Source organism: Mirounga leonina, unplaced genomic scaffold (genome assembly GCF_011800145.1).
Source record: "Mirounga leonina isolate KUSES-001 unplaced genomic scaffold, KU_Mleo_1.0 Mir_53, whole genome shotgun sequence".
Taxonomy (NCBI): Eukaryota; Metazoa; Chordata; class Mammalia; order Carnivora; family Phocidae; genus Mirounga; species Mirounga leonina.
In genome coordinates, this window is record NW_023270807.1 from 33,284,252 (window position 1) to 33,303,779 (window position 19,528).

Sequence of the window (19,528 nt, forward strand, 5' to 3'; positions counted from 1 at the left end):
ACCTCCACAGTGCGTGGGTGTGAAGTGTATTAGGAGAAAAAGAGAGTGACTCTGGGTATTGGTGTTTGGTGCACAGTCAGTCACGTGGCACGGCTGCCCGCTGCATCGAGCGGCTCCCAGCTAGTGCCCGCCGCGGAGAGGCTTGGGGAAGAGGAGGGAGGGAAGCAGGGTCCTGCGGGTGACCAGGGGCCGGCGAGAGGGCTTCACACAAATGAGAGCGAACAGTACAAAGTAAAAGAAAGTAAAAGTAAAGCATTTAAATGGAGCTACTGCCAGAGGCGGAAAGGAGCTGCCGCGGGCGTGGGTGTGTGTACTGGAGGGAGTCGAGAGAGTATCTCTGAGGGGCGGAGACAGCTGAAATAAGACTTTTGCTTTAGTATTCTAGAAGGAAATCTCTACCTGCTCTGGCTTTGTGGTGGACCCTTAGTTCTTCCTTCAGTTTAACTTGGTTGTTTTTTTTTCGTATTTTGGTGGGCTGTGGGGGTGGGGGGAGAATCCACGCTGTTGGAAGAAGTTCCCTAGCCCGGCTTCCTTTCAGTTTCCCCACACTGACTGAGGTTTAACTGCTTGTGCTTTATAACGCAGTGTTGCTGAAGGCCAGAGGCCGAATCCAGTGGCACCGTGGCCTCCCTCCCCGACCCCGCTTTGGGTCGCCAGAGTGTCAGAGGTGGTGGGAGACTCAGCCAGTCCTAACTCGCCACACGTCTCTCACCGTGTAAGGTACAGCCTACAAGGGGTGGGGTGAGGACCCCGAGAAGCTGGTGTCTTGGGCTCCCTGCCCTCCGGGATTTTTCTCCCAGACGCTGGGCCCGCCGCTGCCACTGCCGAGACTTAACAGTTTTATGACTTTTTCGGACTTAAATGGAAATTTCTTGACTAAGGAAACCCAGTTCGCTCTCCCATGCGTCGCGCCGCTGTCAGGCGGAGCCCCGGGGCAACTCGTTAACCGCGGAGGAGCCACTTTGTAGTTTTTATGCCCTCCCCACACTCCACCCCCCGGGCTAGGAAGGATGTCCAGTTACTCGAGGGCTTGCTACCTGATGCTGGGATGGAAAGTCACAGCCCGAAAGCTGGAGTGAGCCGCGGGGAGATGCCCGCTCCGCGCCTCTCCGGCTTGGGAGTCGTGTCCTGCGGGTCTGCACACTGATCTGGCAGGAACCCTCCAGCTGTGCGGGAACCCGACCGCCACTGCCGGGAGCGTCGCCCCACGCGCCGGGGGACCGGCTCGTACCTGCAGGGCAGGGCAGGGCAGGGCCGTTCCCGCTCACACCCCTTGCGCAAGGATGGCGGGACCTGGCGCTGCATCGTAGCGGCCGGAGTGAGCCGAGACCTGCATCTCCAGTTTCTCCGAAGGGCACGAGGCCGACTTACCTTACGGACAGCTCCCAAGCCCCCAAGAGAACTAAACAAAGTCGCGCCTAGGAGCGGGGCTTCCGAGCCCCGTCCCCTCTGGGGGAGGGGGCAGACGCAGTCTGGGCGTGGGGAATCGAGTGCGAGAAGAAAGGGGGAGCCTGGGGCTGGGTGTGCGCGCGTGGGAGCGCGCCTCCGAGCGCCCCGCACTCCGCGGGACCAGCCCTGGGGGCACTTGGGAAGGAGGGAGTGATAGCTGCGGGAATAAGAGGGAGCAAGAGAAACCCTCTCAAAGTGACGCCCCCAAACAGGTCCTGATTTCGAATTTGGAGCTAAAGACTGCTAGAAATTGGGCCTCCTTCGCACACCCCTCTCCGCCCCCACCCCGAAGCCCCGGCGGTGTGCTGGCTGCGTGCTTCCCCGCCCCTATCTCGGAGGTCGCGGGCCGGCGGGCGCTCCGTCGGCCGCGGCTTCCTCCTCGAAACCCGCCCGCGCGCATGAGGCCGCTGCCCCCGCCACAGGCACTGGCGCCCCCCTCGCGGTGCCCGTGGTGATGCCATGCCCCGCCACCACGCGGGAGGAGAGGAGGGCGGCGCCGCCGGGCTCTGGGTGAAGAGCGGCGCGGCGGCGGCGGCGGGCGGGGGGCGCCTGGGCAGCGGCATGAAGGATGTGGAGTCGGGCCGGGGCAGGGTGCTGCTGAACTCAGCCGCCGCCAGGGGCGACGGCCTGCTGCTGCTGGGCACCCGCGCGGCCGCGCTCGGCGGCGGCGGCGGCAGCGGCGGCGGCCTGAGGGAGAGCCGCCGGGGCAAGCAGGGGGCCCGGATGAGCCTACTGGGGAAGCCGCTCTCGTACACCAGTAGCCAGAGCTGCCGGCGCAACGTCAAGTACCGGCGGGTGCAGAACTATCTGTACAACGTGCTGGAGAGACCCCGCGGCTGGGCGTTCATCTACCACGCGTTCGTGTGAGTACCCGCGGCCCCCGCGCGCCCCCCGTCACGCCCGCTCCAGGGGGTCTGTATGCCTGGCCCCCTGGGACACGCTCCGCGCCCACGCCCTGGCCCGGCGCGCGCGTGCACACACACACACACACACACTCTCACACACTCGCGCGCGCACACGTGGTAGCTTTTATTTCTTTGCACGTGTTTATGGTCTTCCTCCTAGAGCTTTCCACCTCCCTGAGCCCCACCTCCTCTACCTCTACAGATTCAACCGTCTCCCCCAACACACCCAATGAGCTGCCCCGCAGTTTTAGGCACGGAAGGAGAGAACCAGGCAGACCTGGGACTTAGGCTGCGCGGATAACTGGGAGCGATTAGGTCCCGAGATACGTAAATTTCAACCGCGAGGGGCGCGCAGGAGCTGGGAAAGGCAAAGGGAGGACGTGCGCCGGTGTGAGGCTTGTGAGAGTGTATTGGAGAGGTTAGGAGGTTATGGCAGGGTTGGACGGGGTGGTGAGAGGAGAAACCGAGGGCTGAGTCCTCAGCCCTGGGGCGGAGCTGGGGAAGCTGCTACTTGGTGGGGAGAGCAGCTAGGTTTTAAGTGCGCCCGGAAACACGCCTCGCCGCCACCTCCACCACTAACGGAAAATCTGTCAGTGCGTGTAGCCCTTCCTGCCACAGAGGTGGCCAAGGTCTAGAAAAGGCGAGCTGGGCGGGGCGAGGTGATGCTCCCGCGCGGTGGCAGAGGCCGGTGGCGAGCCTTGGGCTCAGGAGCCCTGGTCAAAGTGCAATAGCAAACGCGCAAAGGGGCCACCTGGGACAGGGATCAGGCCGTGGGTTAAGTAGGTGTTTGTGCCGCTGAGTCAAAATGTGTGTGTGTGTAAGTAAGCCTTCACCATCTAGCAGAGAATGCTTAATGAGAAAATGATTGGAAGCAAATGTTTATTTTTCCCTTAGGCATTTAAAACCTTTCAGTGGCTTTAAAGTTTACTACTGTTTTTCCCACAAGGTCCATTCATTCAATCTCCTGTTAGAGTTAGGTTTATCTGGATGTTTTAAGGTAGTTTTTATGCCGTTATATCCTGTCTTAATTATTTCTTTTTTTCTTATTTTTTTTTCATCTCTTTCTAGTTTTTTTTATTTTTTTCCCTGCTTCTTTATGTTAAAATGAAATATAAAGACATCAGCCTTAGGAGACCTGTAGAGAAAAGTTGCAGGCTCTCACTGTTCCTTTCCTTGTTTCCTAGTAAAATAGGTTTTGAACACATGAACTAGGTTTCTTTTAGAAATGAGGCATGTCATCCAAACATAGCTCTCACCTGGGATGGAGGATTGGCGTCAACACCAGAAGCACTTTTTGAAATAAAATGGAAGAAGGGGCTGGTTTTGTAAATAGGTGAACCTGGAATTTGACCACGTAGGAGTCAGGAAATTGGTGGAGTCTACAATCTGTGGGGCTCTGGTGTCTGGAAAATTTTACAGTCTCAGATTGATGTGAATATGTAGCATTAGGTAGAATATTCCAGCCAACTTTCCATCTTACAGTGTACACAAGGAGAACGTTGTATAGCATCATTATTACATCAAACGGTATAACTTTTACTATTCACTTAATATAAGATTCACATTGATTTAGATGTTGTTACTGTAATAAATGATAGACATAGAGAAATACTACAGATTCTTTTCATGTTTGCCCTTTCTGAGTTGATACATATAATTAATCCTGTTACCTATTGAACCTGATAAATTATTTTAACCTGTCAGGATCTACTAAAACATTTAGCAATAACGATCTATGCTCAATTTGGCAGCAAAATATATACTATATGGAAAATGACTTTTTTTTTTACAAGAGTACGCTCAGAATATTTGTATATTTGAATTTACGATATGATGCCGTTCGTGAGTTTTAATTTTTCGTAAATTATACACTGTATATTGGAGAGAGAGACAACTGTGGCTGATGCTCATGCTTTGCATCTCCTAAGTTTTGCCCTTGAACATGAATGAGGACTTACTGTAATACAACATTTTCTCTTCAATATGTTAATGTTTAACAGATTTTTGTGCCCTTACAGAATTTAAAATTTTTAACAAGTGATTTTTTAAGAGACTCAAGTTTAGATAGTTCTCTGCTCACCAGACTTTATCAGCCTATCCATGGGTTTAGTGGGAGATATGAAATAAATTATGTGCTTGTCAATACCATGTGCTGGTAGGAAGCTTTGCTTTATACATTTCTAGAGTCTGAAACTGTAATGCTTGAGCAATTAGATAGGGGTGCTAGATCCACATTAGCAGGAAGAGGGAATAGATAGCATCGTCTTCTGGGAGGATTCTGTACAACTATAGCCCACCTTGAGGGACAAGCCATCTTTGCAATTGCTGCTTATAGTTTATTTAGAAAGCTAGGCTTTACACATTAAATGAATAAAGGAAAGTTATTTTGAGCTGTAAGTCTAACAAGACCATTAATAATAAAGGAAATTATATGAAAACAATTTCTAAAGCAGTGTAACTAACTAATTCCCTGCCAGCGTGGGAATCCCCAAATCTTACTTTAATAACAGTTTTTGTAGCACATTAAGGTTCTTGCCAAGAGCAAGTGCAGTGTGATTAATGAGGTACTTCAGGGATGGATTTACATGGTCGACCAGTGTTTTCACTGCCAAGAAGCAAGAAAAATATGTTTAAAGTTATGTTTCAGGTAAAGAAAAGTTTTTGTTAAATATGGAAAAATCATTATTATAATGGTATTTTAATGGTATAAAATGTATTTTCAAGTGTAAATATCCGAATCTACTGATGAGATGTCTGGCAAGAACAAGAGATGACCTACTTCAAATACGTTCTTCCAGTCTTTATAAATTACAGGGGATTAGGAGAGTCTGTTCCCTTACTATTCTTTAGGATTTACCAGACAGCTGTGATTCCTCATTTCCTGTCTTCAGCTGTTCTTCAGTTTAATAGATGAGCTATTCAAATATGAGGTGGTATATTTCTTTGAAGGTTGGTTGTCCATTTTAAATTCAACTTCTTTTTAGGAAAAGTTTAGAAGAATAATGGTGGTAGCAGAACACCTGATGGTCTTCATATATAAATCTGCATTGATGCAACAAATGTGGCTCTGGCGTAGGAAATAGGGTGGCAGATATATGTAGCTCCTCACTTTGTCCAGTATATCTTTGCCTGGTATAATGCCATGGATCAGAACTTATAGATATTTTAAACTAGAAGAAATAGTCCAGTCACCCAAGCTAAGAACTTGCAAGTCATCCTTGACGCCTTTATTTTTGTCATACTTGCTCCTGCTGGCCATCCAAATGACCATTAAATTCTGTGTATTCACTTTATAAATATTTTTCGTATCTATTCCCTCTCTCTTTTGCTGTTGCTACTATCCCTCTCTGTTTCTTTGTGTACCTCCATTGGATTATTTGTAATATTCTCCTACTTAATCATCCAGTTTCTGTTCTCAGCCTTCCAGCTTTCCACCCCGGCACCATAGTGTTTTCCCTAAAATGTAAATCTTGTCATATCATCCCCTTACCTATAATCTTTGTGGTGAGGGTCACAAATGTGAATTAAGTGGATTGAGGAAAGTTAAGAATTGGGAAAGTGGAGACAATAGTGTAAGTTAACCAAATTCCTTGGAACAATACACAAGACACTTTATGACATGGCCTCTGTCCATCTTTCTTTCTTCACCTCTAACGTACACCCTGGGCTCCAGCCTTACTCAGTTACTCCATCCTGTGTCACACTGCTGGGCCTTTGCTCATGCTGTTTCCTTTAATTCTGTGCAGTCTGGCTAAGTCCCACTGTTTCTTCAAAACACAATTTAAGGATCGCTTCCTCTTAGGCACATCTCCCCACTGCCAGAATAACTTAGGTGCCCCCTGTCTTAGGTTCCATGGCACTTCAGGATGTCGTTGTAATGGTGCTTGTCCCACTGTTTTCACTGTGAGCTACTTGGTCTGGCTCTCCCACAGGAGGGCAAACTTCCCACACAGAAAATCTCCTACTTATCTCTGAATTCCAAGCACCTAGCAAGATGCCTTGTACCTCGTAGACCCTCAATAAATGCTTGTTTAATGAGTAAGTAAAATTTTCTTAGAAGCCTTTCATAGAGGAGTTTCAGAGTGAACTAAAGCTGATGGAACTACTAAATCTTTTGGATTTTCTTAGAAGATACTGATGATTCATTTTGAGGAGGAGGGTATGGGGGCTAGAAGTAGGAGACCATTACTTTGCTTCCAACTTTCCCACTAATTAGCTTTGTGACTTGGAATAAGCCATTTTACTCTTTGGGGTCTCCAAATCTTTATCTGTGAAATGGGCACATCAGTGTCCAGTGTCTGTGATCCAGCCAAGTTGGTGGAGGATACTACAAATTGTCTAATATTCTATCATAAAGGGAAGGTGTATTTGTAATGAGAAGGGATCTGATCTTTTTTTAGCATTTCCCTTCCTCATTTTTGAGTTGCAGGACCACCTCCTAAATGGTCACTTTAACTTTACTCCTAACTCCTGGCCGAGGCCTGTGTGCCACATAGTAACCAAAGTGATCTTTCTGAAGAGTTAACAGAACACATCCCTCCTAGGCTTGGAGGAGTAATAGTTTGTTGCCTGTCTCTACCCAATTCCTTAAAGGCAGGGACTCTTTCCATCTTGTCCTCTGCCATATCACCAGCACCTAGAACAGTTCTGCCACATAGAAGATGCTCATACATACAGATTGATCCACTTACTGTTACCCCCAATGTCCAAAACATACCACTGGTTTTCAGGTGGAAAATAAGATTTTACACTGTTGATAATCCCCGTGTCGGGACTCAATTAGACCCAATGAATGACCTTATTATTTACATATATATTCTATTCGGAATTAAGTCTCTGTCCATAGAAATTGATGCTTGCATTTTATTTTTACTTCTGCATTCCTTAAAAATCACTTCCCTTATCTGTAGAGAGGGCTTATACAAGTTATACTGCTTTATACCTTGCTAATATGGTAACATAAAATGCTGCATATATTCTTCACATCAGTCTGTTTTCAGAAATTTAAACAATGCTGCAGTATTTGAGGATCATATTACAATTAGAAATGTTGAAAGTGTTAAAATATGAGTATTGGGAATATTGTGGCATAAAAGAAATAAAATCTAAGAAAAGAATATTTCCAAATGGAATGAAGTCTTGATATAAGAAACACTATAAACAAGGAAGACGCCAGCAGCCTTTTGATAATTGCTTGCAAAGAAATGGTGCCAGTTTTAATTTTTAATTGCAAATGGCTATTTTGGCAGATGAAAATGCCAGCAGAGCATGTTTTATCCTATCCCAGTGATGTGAAACTACTTAAAGTCCAATTGTTGAATAGCCACAGTTCATAGTTATGTTTAATGATTTGTAGATGTTTCCATTTTAATTTCCTTTTCTTCAGCTATTTACAAGCATGCCATTTGAAGTTTTATTTTGTTGCAACCTGGGAGACAGATTGGCCATACAACTGCATTTTTCCATAACTACTAAAATTCTTTGATGGGTTTCAGAGTTTTGGCTTATTCTTTTGATCCTTTGTTATCAGTTTGTCCAAAGAACGAGTTTCCTAAATGTTATTGAAGTCATCTAATTCTAAATTTAAACATAGTTTGAACTTTTATATATGTATATATATGCACACATATATTCCACATGTACAAATACATACATAGTATGTATATACACACAGGGTATCATTTAGCAGAGAACTTGTTAATGTAACTATTTACATTTATTTTTGCTCCTCTAAAAGTAAATAAGACACTTGAATAAAATGCAGTTTAAAAATAAAAAGAATCTTAAAGTTACTCTTGGTAATATGGAGATTGTATCATAATTTGAAAGCTATTTCAATGTATATGAACACTTTTTACAAATTGTCATAGTCTTCATTGCTTCCATTTACGAGTAATTCTAGAGTATCTACTCCTTCAGTCAGTGGTAGGATGACCTTTTACAATCATGTTATTATTTCTCTCTTTTTTTAAGTCAATTCAGTATAATACTAAATTAATAGCCATTATGTGAATCAGTTAATGTGCTGTATGTTAGTGGTTCAAAAAAGGGAATGATGTGGCCCTTGACCTCAAGGAAATTCCATTAGGGAATATGATTACATTTGGATTCAGTTGTGAGTGTTACTGATTTGCTGACTATGAACAAGTTACTGCCAATACTCTCTACTTAATCTGTAAAATAGACATAATAATATTCCATCAAGGTATTACAACATCATATATATTATATATGCATATAACCACACTTGGCATGGTGGCATTGAAACTAGAGAGAAAAATAGAAATAACGTAGTGGGGGGCTATATTGCTATGTTAGAGCCCCAGGATTTTATCCTGTAGGTAATAGGCAGTCTTTGAGGTAGGTGGGGTTTGCGCAGGTAATAATGATATTGAATTTCCATTTTAGATTGATCACTCTATCAGCTCTATTATTAATACTGGCTTGAAAGGAACAAACAAGGTAGGAGATCTTTTGAAACTGTCGTTTCAACTTAGGCAAGAGATAATTTGGACTTGGATTGGGGCAATGGTAGTAAAGATGGAGAAAAAACATGATGATGGAGTTGAAATATATTAATGATGTAGTGAATTATGGAAAATGAAGAAGAGAGATTTATTATTTCTGGATTCCTGGTTTGGGTGGTTGGCTACTAGATAGAGGGGGCCATTAACTGAGATCACAAAAACAGATGGAACAACAGGGTGAGTGGAATGTTAGGGGGTGATAAAATGAATTTAGCTTTGGAGATGTTGAGCTTTTTGTGGCTGGGATTTCCAACTATATATCTCCAGCAGCTGTGAATAAAGATTTAAAAGACATAAAAGCATAGACAAGAGTTAAAAATACAACAAATGCATGTAAAGAGACAGGACGGTAGCTAAAGGATGGAAACCTGAGGAATACCAACATATAAAGGGTAAGCGGAGGAAATAGGGGGCATTAAATAGGATAGACAGCAAGGTGTAAGGAAACACTAGACAAAAAGATGGTCAGGTGGTCATGGAAACCAAGGATATATTCCAAAAAAGAGTCAACTATGAAATGTAGGCAGTGATTTAGTAAGATAAAGGACCGTGGAGTTACCATTAGATCTGGCAACATAGAAGCCCTCAGTGATTTTGTAAACTCACCAATTGTTCACTTTCAGTGAGGTGGTCGGGGCAGAAGTCAGAATGCTCTTAACTGAGAAATGAATCAGAAATGAAGAGAGAAAAAAGCAAGTGTAAGCCATATAGTCAGTTAGTTTAGCAAGAATATAAGAAGAGAGATGGGAACACTAGCTAGAAGGAAATACAAGACTAAGGAGGAAAGCAAGAGAGGATATAGGAAAGAAGATTGTATACCACCACCAATTGTCATTTTAATTATTGATTGTGTGCTGGATATTGTTCTAAGTGCTTTATGCACATCTTCTCTTTTAATCCTCAGAATAGCTCTAAAAGATACTATTAGTATTAACCATCTCCCTTTAACAGATTAGAATACTGAGGTAGGGAGAGGCTCAGTGATCTGTCTGAGGTCAGCCACTGAATTAATGTCAGAATAGGGCTTTGTACCAAGGCAGAATGGCCGAGAGTCCATGTTCTTAGCCACTATATCTTGATTGTGATGATGCCTGTGGGCCCAAGGCTCCTCCTGTCAGATAGCATAATTACAAAAACTGCTTTTGGGTCTCATATAGATCGCTCTTAGCGATACAGTACATGCACAGTAAATATTTGTTGAAGAAAATGAACAATAGTTAAAATCCCTTATGATCTAGTATCAGAGAATTACATATAATTTAGCAGTAGTAGGAATGATTGTTTCTCTGTCTTCAGATTCTAACCAACTCGAGTTGTAATTTTTCCATAAAGTTTTTCTTGATAGTTCTGGCTTATTTCCTTACCTTTATTAAGCTCCCATAGCTTTTATTATTTGGACCATTTACTTTAGCCTTTAATTACATTTTTGCATTGTCTTCAAATTGGATCATTTATCAAATTCTTCACAAATAATTTCCGTCTAACGAAACCAAAGTACCTTCTTTTGTATCTCCTAGATTTTCATTCTTTATTTTTAATTGAAATTCTCCCTGCCTATTGCTACCAATAGGACTACTTGAATCTTATAATCTATTTTTTTTTTCCAAACAAAAATTTTAAGTTCTCCTAGTTTAAATTGTACAGCAACTTGTATTGAAGACCCAAATTGCTGTTATAACTTCTTAGTACCATTTCCTATGAACATTGAATTTCTAATTTATACTGTCACTGCAGAATATCTAAGATTCATTTTAAAATAACAGAAATTGCTTCTTTTAAGTTTCATAATGGCTGAACACAGAACCATTTGCTCCAAACAGATTTTATAAAATTTTCTTTCTTTAAACTAACAAATAAAATACACTTGTTTTCTTCACACCGGTATAAATACATTTCATTTCTCCTCCATACTTCCCCCTCTCTCTCCTCTTATATATACATTTTTTTTTTCTGGATATTTCTTCTTTTCTCTTTCCCACTTGTCCCATTGTTATCCCTCTCCCCCGTAGTTTTTGTTTGTTTGTTTTTTCCTTCCTCTCCATGCATCTATCTTTTTAGAATGGTGTTTTTGCACATATCTTTATGCCATGTTGTATAATTTAATTCTCTTCCTCTAAAACCTGTCTGCTCTTAATCAGGTGATGCATTGACCCTGTAACTGCTTACAAGCTCCAGGAGTGCACTGCATAAGTAGACTGGGCTACCGAATTTACACATTGTTCTGCGGTAATTAACAAGCCTCCAGAATGATGTGAGGGTTAGAGAACTCTGCTTTTCTTGGAGTTTTAGTTAAGCTTAGATTTCTTAGAAAATAAGGGAGTGAAGTCTTAAAATTGCCCTGTGGTTTTCTAATACCTACTTATTATTTCTGAAATCTGGATATATTCAGATATGCAATAAATAGTTTTTTTTTTAAATCATATTTTCCATTTTGGAAATTGACCACGGTATACAGTTGAGAAATAAATTGAAAATTATTTTTATTCCAGATGGAATTATTACAGAAAAGGGTACATTAAAGAAGTCTAAATCTGTTTATAACATATAGTTGAATAGTAGTTAACCTAAAATTATTTAGCACATAGACTGTTAAAGTCATTAGGGGTTTCCTTACTCATTGAGCCAAGAAATAGATCTATAATTTGGCAACAGAGAGCTGTAGTTTTCCTCTTTAATTGGGAGATTAAAGCATGGATTCAAAATGCAAGTGTCATAGGAGTATATATATGAGATGGAAAACCCACCTGTATTTTTTCCTACTTGGAAATTTTTCCAAAGCATAGACCATGTGAAAGCTATTTCCGCAACCTTTTATAGAATGCGAACCTTTTAGGGGTCCCATTTCTCTAAACCTGTTTTCTCTCACACCTGAGTGAATCTAGGATTGGATGGAATTGAGAATTTGGATTCTTCTCCTCAGTTTTGAGTTGGTGGATACATTTCTCACCTTTCTGATTTGTAAAGTTAGGACATAATTCTTCAGTGTTTGTCCAATAACCTGACCTCATGCTATGTGTATGGACCTGAGTAGGAACTATGAGGGCTAAACGAAAATAAAACTCAGCCTGTTCTCTCAAGGAGTTTTTGCTCCATAAGGACATTAGTTTACTATTTACTAAGCTACAAAAATCATTTCTCTGACTTGACTTAGGATAAAAGCAAAGGTTGGCCCTTTTCCAGGGCTTTTAGCTATTGCTGCTATTGAAGGGATTTACAAGGTAAACTCCAGGATCACCATGTAGAGAACTGCTGATTGCCAGTTCTCTTGACCTCTTGGAAAACCTTGGAGCTGGGTGTTTAGTTGCCTGTGTAGGTGGGCGTTCTGCTCAGGGCATTCCCGCACAAAGACCAAACACAGGAGTTCCCACTGATCATAGTAATTTTCAAAGAGTAGTAATTAAACTAGTTAAACTAAATGTTCTAGTTAATAAAACATTCTGAGTATGTTTAATTTGCTCCAAAGTATTTTTTAAAATAGAAAAGAAATCAATGCTGCTTCATAACACTTTGTTTAGGAATGTTATTTTTTTCTCCCCAAAATGGCTGAAGAACAATAATGTAAATCAAAAATCTGTTAAATACAAAAATCAAATGAAATACCTATCTTCAGTATATACTCTGAAGTTTCTAATATTGTTAACTTCATTATTCTGGTACATGGAAGGAAAATATTATACCCAGTTTTCCATGGAGCCTGAAATTCATTCATTCATTCATTCATTCGTTCATTCAGTATTTGGGTGCCCACCGTATATCATGTCCTTGGGACACTTTGGAAATACTGCTTCCCATTTTACTGACTTTTTCCAGGCAAAATGGCGCTTTTCTTCAATTTAGAGAGTAGCACTTCAGAGTGAAAGTAAAATTAGTAAGTGGAAGACTGTGTGCTCATTGTGACCTAAGGTGCTCTTTACTCATCTCCTTAAGACTACAACTGACCCTTCTGAACTAGCTAGGCAGTCAGGTTAAGGAATTACAAGGCAAGATTAAATTAGTTTTAAATTTACCGTGCCAGATGACAAAATCCAATAGTTCTGTTTTGCTTCATCAAATGAAATAGGTAGAGAAACTGAATGGCAATACATAAGACTTTGAGGGAACCCATTTATAACCTTTAAGATAGGATCTTGAGCCCAAGGAGCGTCTACTCTTACTCTTCTGGTCCTTGACAACTAAAAGAAATGACAGTCACTTTGTTTAGGGGCAACACTTTACCAAGCTTACACAATCAAATTAGCATCATGTTTTTGTTTTTGTTTTTTCCTTTAGAAGAAAGGCAGATAAATTCCTTTAGGTTCACATCCACCAAGGGATAAACAAACACAATGTGATGTTTCAGAATCAACCCAAAGAAACGAGCTACCCTAATTATGCTGTCTTACTTTAATCTTAAACTGACATGGTCCTGCAGACCTTCCAAAGTTAGGACAGGAGACACAAACAGAAAGAAAAAAGTATCCAGTCATCATATTTGCGCCAATCATGTTGACTTCTAGACTATTCAGGCTACTAGTTTGGTTTGCTGTCATGCTTCAGTGGCCCATTATTCTCTTTTCTCAGTAGAAGGGGATAGTAGTCATCACAGAAAGTGAAACTTACCTTTAGCGGGAAAGATTCCCTTACATGGCTCCAGAGCTTTCGCTTCCAGTGTTGGACTTGATGAGAGTTACTTTACAAATTGCTCTTCCCAAACTAGTTGGATCATGCTGTGGAGAGCTCTTTTCCAAAGCTCACGGATATGGAGTTTTATTCCAGGCTTTGGGGCAAAAAGTAGATAATAAAAATAAGTTTATAGATGGCCCTAAGTGAGGTAGCCTAGACAACCTTAAACAAGAATAGTCAAGAAACTATCACATTGTACTGGAGAAAACATAATATTCCTCTCATTCAGAAGTAGGTATCATAATTCACAAGTGTTATTGGTGAGAGATCATATGTTTTTCCTCCAAAAAAGGTTAAAGGCAATTACCTGATTTTTTTGTTGTTGCTGTTCTTAGTTATTGGTCCAAAGTCCCTTTTCACATTGAGGTCTTAATATAGATTTGCAAAGTACATGATAATACATTTAAAAGACTTATTCACAGTAAATCTTTTATGTGTTTTGTTTTTGTTTTGCCTCAAGCACCACTCCTAAAGCTAGTGGTTACTCCAGAATAAGTGTCGGGGTGTGGAACGACAACATACGTAGCAGGACAAGGGCCTGGCCTTGAGTGTTCCCTCTGAGAGTGTGAAGGAGGGGAGAATAGAATTCAAGGGGAGAACTGGAGTTCTCAGTCCTTGATTAGTTTTTGGTAGGCAAAAGAGATGAAAGAATCAAAGGTTTCAAGGTTTCAAGCAAATGTGACTATGACCAAGCAGAAGTTGCTTAATTCTGTTTTAGGGAGAGACAGGATGCATGAGTGGACATGTAACTTGTTTGGGCTTTTGGAGAGAAGGACTGAGGGTCATTAGTTACCAATGTGGAGGTGATGGATGAAGAAATAATAAAGGTGTTGGGAGAAGAATGTAGCGAGAGAGAGGTTTAGGGAATACTGGCATGTGGGGAGAAAAGAGGAGAAAGAGGGGTTTGTGAAAGGGGCAGAGAAGAGGAAGATTAGTGCAATATAGCATCCATAGGAGAACCAAGGCTCAAAGAAGGATTGCAGTTGAGTTTGAAAGGATTATAAAGAAGAGAAATGAAAATGTCCATGTAAAAAGAGACAGTAATATGGAAAGCCAGAATAAAGTGGGAGGGATCAAAACCTAGAAGAAAAGTCAGTGATCTAGGTAGGAGTGAACGGCATTTGCAGCACTATGTGCTAGGAGGACATCCAGTATCACAGGGGGGAAGAAATCATATCCTGGAAATAGGGCCAGAATAACTCAACAACCAGTTAGGGTGCAGGCACAGCAATCAGCATCTCAAAAGGCATCCACAGGGTGAAGGGTGTCCCTGAAGGTATGAAACGGGGACTCCAGGAGAGAGGGTGGTATTCAGAGAGCCTCCTGCAAAAGCAGGGAAATCTGGTTTGAAAGCAATCTTGCAGTCCCTGAGAGAGATGCTGATAAGTGCAAAGCAGTTCTAAAGAGTTTGAGATAGGGCACCAAACAGTGCTTGGAGGGGAAAAGGAGGAGACAGATTAGGCTGCATAATTGACAATTAAATGGGTAAAGAGAGAGGGAGAATGGTAAATTAGGGAGCAACAGAGTAAAACTAAACCTTTCTTTATTTCCCCAAGCAGCTGGAGGTCAGCACAAATATAAAAACCTAAGGAAAGGCCCCCCCCCAAGAAGAGGAAAGATTAGCATAATTGAGAGGAACAGATCCTAGAAGAAGAGAGATAGGGGTTTATGGTAAATGAAAGTTTGGGATGGCAGCTTTGGGTTGTGACAAGGCAGCAACCAGAGGTGAGTAACAGGATTTCTTGACAACAGCAAGGCTGTGATGGAGTTTGGCATGACCAGGTGGAAGACTCAGTGTGTGTGATTCTGAGAATCTCTCTAACAGTGGTGTGCAGAGGAAATTTAAAAAGCAGATGGAGCCATAACCCAGAGCTGGCAACTGTGTCCAGGGAATGAGAAATGCTCTTGGAGTCACACACACCGCAGGCTTGTGACCCTGGGCAAATCACTAACCTCTCTAAGCATCGACTGTCTGAAAAATGTGGAAATGATAAATGTGGAAATGTGCAAGTTATGGAAAGTTCCTTAAAATTGCTGGCACGTGCTCACGCAGGCACACACACACAATGGTAGTTTTTATACTTTTTTTTTTTTTAATATTTTATTTATTGGGGCGCCTGGGTGGCTCAGTCGTTAAGCGTCTGCCTTCGGCTCAGGTCGTGATCCCGGGGTCCTGGGATCGAGCCCCGCATCGGGCTCCTTGCTCGGTGGGAAGCCTGCTTCTCCCTCTCCCACTCCCCTTGCTTGTGTTCAAATAAACAGAGAGAGACACAGCGAGAGAGGGACCACAAACGGGGAGTGGGAGAGGGAGAAGCAGGCTTCCCACCGAGCAAGGAGCCCGATGCGGGGCTCGATCCCAGGACCCCGGGATCACGACCTGAGCCGAAGGCAGACGCTTAACGACTGAGCCACCCAGGCGTCCCAGTTTTTATACTTCTTAACCAAAGATAGTCTTTTAGCCTCTTCAGAGGAGGAGATACTGCAATAATAAGTACATGTAAAACATGTGTTTAATGAATAAATGAGTGAATAAATGAATTACCATAATATATTACTTATTTTACAACAGCATTGTGGTGAGTGCCAAGATTAGACGGCCAGAAGTTTCCCGTTGTCTGTACAAGCTCTCTTAGCTTGAACAAAAGGACTTTTCTCAGACATCAAGAAATATTAGAAATATTTTATAACTTCTTTGTTTTTGAATACATGGATAAAAGCATGTTCTTGAAATGTACATTTGAAAACACTGTCAGGGGGCGTCTGCGTGGTTCAGTTGGTTAAGCGACTGCCTTCGGCTCGGGTCATGATCTTGGAGTCACTGAATCAAGTCCCGCATTGGGCTCCCTGCTCAGCAAGGAGCCTGCTTCTCCCTCTAACCCTCCCCCCTCTCATGTACTCTCTCTCTCTCTCTCATTCTCGCTCTCTCAAATAAATAAATAAATCTTTAAAAAAAAAAAAGAAAACACTGTCAGGGACTACTGATTTGACACATTTAAGTTAATAAGATTACAGAGCTGGAAGGACCTTGGGTGACTGTTAACACTGTCCTTTTTTTAGATGGGAAAACTGAGCCTGCAAAAATGTTGTCACTTGCACAAGATCAAACACTTACTATGAGAGGCAACACCGGTGGCCAAGCTTTCCTGTTGCCCTTACAGAAATGACTCCAATTTTAGGTCTTGTGATCTGCCCTAACCTTCCTTTCATGAGGGTTCTCTATGGTTCTTAAAGAACTGAACAGAATTAATTACAGATACTATTGTTCGTCCAAATATTACATGAAAACTATTCTTTTAAAAAGCACTTTCAGCAGCACCTGGCTGACTCAGTCGATGGAGCACACAATGCTTAATCTCAGGATTGTGAGTTCAAGACCCATATTGGGGGTAGAGATTATATAAAAAAATAAAAAGATAAAAATTTTTTTTTAAAGATTTTATTTATTTGACAGAGAGAGAGGGAACACAAACAGGGGAAGCGGGAGAGGGAGAAGCAGGCTTCCTGCTGAGCAGGGAGCCCGATGCGGGGCTCGATCCCAGGACTCTGGGATCATGACCTGAGCCGAAGGCAGACGCTTAACGACTGCGCCACCCAGGCGCCCCAAAGATAAAACCTTTAAAAAGCATTTTCACTCTTTCACTATGTATATTAACAAAAAAATATTTCTCTTTTATACATCTCTCAATGCCAGAAAAAGGTATTTTTATGACCTTTCTTCTAAAGAAGTTGACTTCTAAAGAAGGGGGCTCTATGGGGATTAAATATATATTGGTTTGTTCTTTAAAGGCTCCAATAAGGAACGCCTGGGTGGCTCAGTTGGTTAAGCATCTGCCTTCAGCTCGGGATCAAGTCCTGCATCAGGCGCTCTTTCCTCAGTGGGGAGCCTGCTTCTCCCTCTCCCTCTGCCTGCAGCTCTCCCTGCTTGTGCTTTCTCCCCCTCTCTCTCTGACAAATAAATAAATAAAATCTTAAAAAAAAAAAAGGCTCTAATAAATGAATAGTTCAAGTCAGAAACTAATTAATACTTAGTACTTTTGGTTGCAGCACTGTGGTTTCTTTCAGATATCAAAATTTGGGGAGAAAAAGCTCCAGAATTTGAGCAAGTGGGAGTGGGAAAGAGCACATACAAACATTATTCCAAAATCCTCCCTCCCCCCGCCCCTCTCTCTCTCTCACACACACACACACACACACACACACACACACACAAGCAATCTGACTAGGTGAATTCATTAAGGGAAAGCAAATGTGTTCATCCATAAATTCAAATGAGCCTAAAGGCCTATATTTAAATGTGCCATGTTAAACAGGCCTAGCACTCTTCTTATATGCCCAAGAGAGCCTGGGCCATGACAGTGAGACAGGCAGGAGCAGCAGGATGAGATGACCCTATCTTCTGAAAACTCCTTGCCTTACTTCAAGAGAGATGAGGCATCTGTCTAGCTTTACAAGTACAGTATTTTTTTTTAAATGTGAATGCCTAAAATTAACTTAAACTTAATTTCTACCCTCCTGGTATTTCTCTGTCTATATCTAATACACTTTTTGTGGTTAATATTATCATTAGAAAATTGATGGTTTCATTAATGAATTATGAGAACAAAGGAATTTGGGTGGTTGTTTAAAATTGTTGGCCTATAAATGGCCATTTTTTGCATGAATCTTGTATATGTACATTGAGAGGTTGATGTGTACTGTATGTGCTCTTCTTCATAGGCTAGGAACAATTTGAGGCAGAGAAATGACTTTGAGAAAATGAACAGCTCTCATTTATTTTTATCAACCATTCTTTGTGCCCTAAGTTATTCCGGTGGTTTTTAATACCTACAGTACTTTTTTCTCAGTCATCATAATCCCCTCACTGTGGTCCTGATTCAGAGCTATTTCGTTCACTCCTCAGAGCTTCATTCATTACCCAAACACGGGTGGGAGTCGGGGGCAGATAAAGAAGGAGAGTCTTGATTTTCTTTGCCACATGGCTCTTGAATTTTTCCTTGAGAAGAGGGTTGGTTTGGTGCCACAAGATAAAGAGTACTTTACAAAGGCCTCCTTTTGGTCATGGAGCAGATCTGTACACAAATGCAGAGCACTTACGCTGGCCCTCAGGTAAAGGAATCCTGTAGTTCTTAAACTATACCTTACCTATGGAAGAAGGTCTGATTAGGTGACATTTGTTAAACGTCCTCGGTGTAGTAGCTGCTGCTCAGCCACATCAAACTCACAGGCCAAATCCACACTCCATGTAATAATACCAACCTATTAAAAATGTTTGATGGCTCCTAAGACAGCCGCAGCTGTTACGTATTTGTTACAGAAGCCAGAATTTTCTTTCATTCAGAGATCTGTGTAGTTTGCAAAGGTGTAAGTATAGGAATGTTTCCTGAAGCATTGTTTTATCATTAAAAAAGTACAGAAACAACGTAGAACGCTGTCATTATCAACTAGTTAAATCAACAGTGGCAAAATTGTCCAAGGGAAAACTGCATTCTTTGAAAAGAAGGAAGAAAATATGCATGACATGGTATGTCATGGTTTCTAAAATGAATTAGTAGTGAAAAAATCAAGTTATAAAAGTGTATATAGTATACACAAGTATTCACTTTTGTAAATTAAAAAATGCACATATGTAGCAGATTCTCATTATTCATGGTAGTTATAGTCTATAAAGTCACTGTAAATACTGAGTTAGTGAGCAATGAATCATTGCTCCTAGCAGAAATAGAAGGTTAGGTTCCTTGGAGCCTTTGGTCACATTTTCATCAACTGATCAGTAACCTTACTTTATGTGTGTGTTTCTGTTTAAAGATACATTATTTAATATATAATTAGTTCATTAATATTGAACTCCCATAGTATATCTGAATGAAGCTTACCTTACATGTATTTTCCCTGGAAGGCACACCATAGCTTTCTTGTACTTAAAAACACTAGAAAGCGCTTCAGCACTATACAGGGGCCTTTTTAAACAGTGAAATCACCCCCCTC

At 41.9% G+C, this 19,528-nt stretch overlaps 1 protein-coding gene across 3 annotated transcripts in view; it reads left to right on the forward strand.

Annotated features, from left to right (window-relative positions):
- Positions 1-497: 497 nt before the first annotated feature.
- The window catches only part of KCNQ5 (potassium voltage-gated channel subfamily Q member 5), a 509,304-nt gene continuing 490,273 nt past the window's right edge, over positions 498-19,528 (forward strand). The window contains exon 1 of one of the 3 annotated variants that reach the window (XM_034991524.1): positions 498-2,312. In XM_034991524.1, coding sequence (XP_034847415.1) covers positions 1,909-2,312 — 404 coding nt within the window. In that variant the 5' untranslated portion in view covers positions 498-1,908. The remainder of the gene's footprint in view (positions 2,313-19,528) is intronic. The other 2 variants (XM_034991525.1, XM_034991526.1) reach the window with 2 other exon arrangements.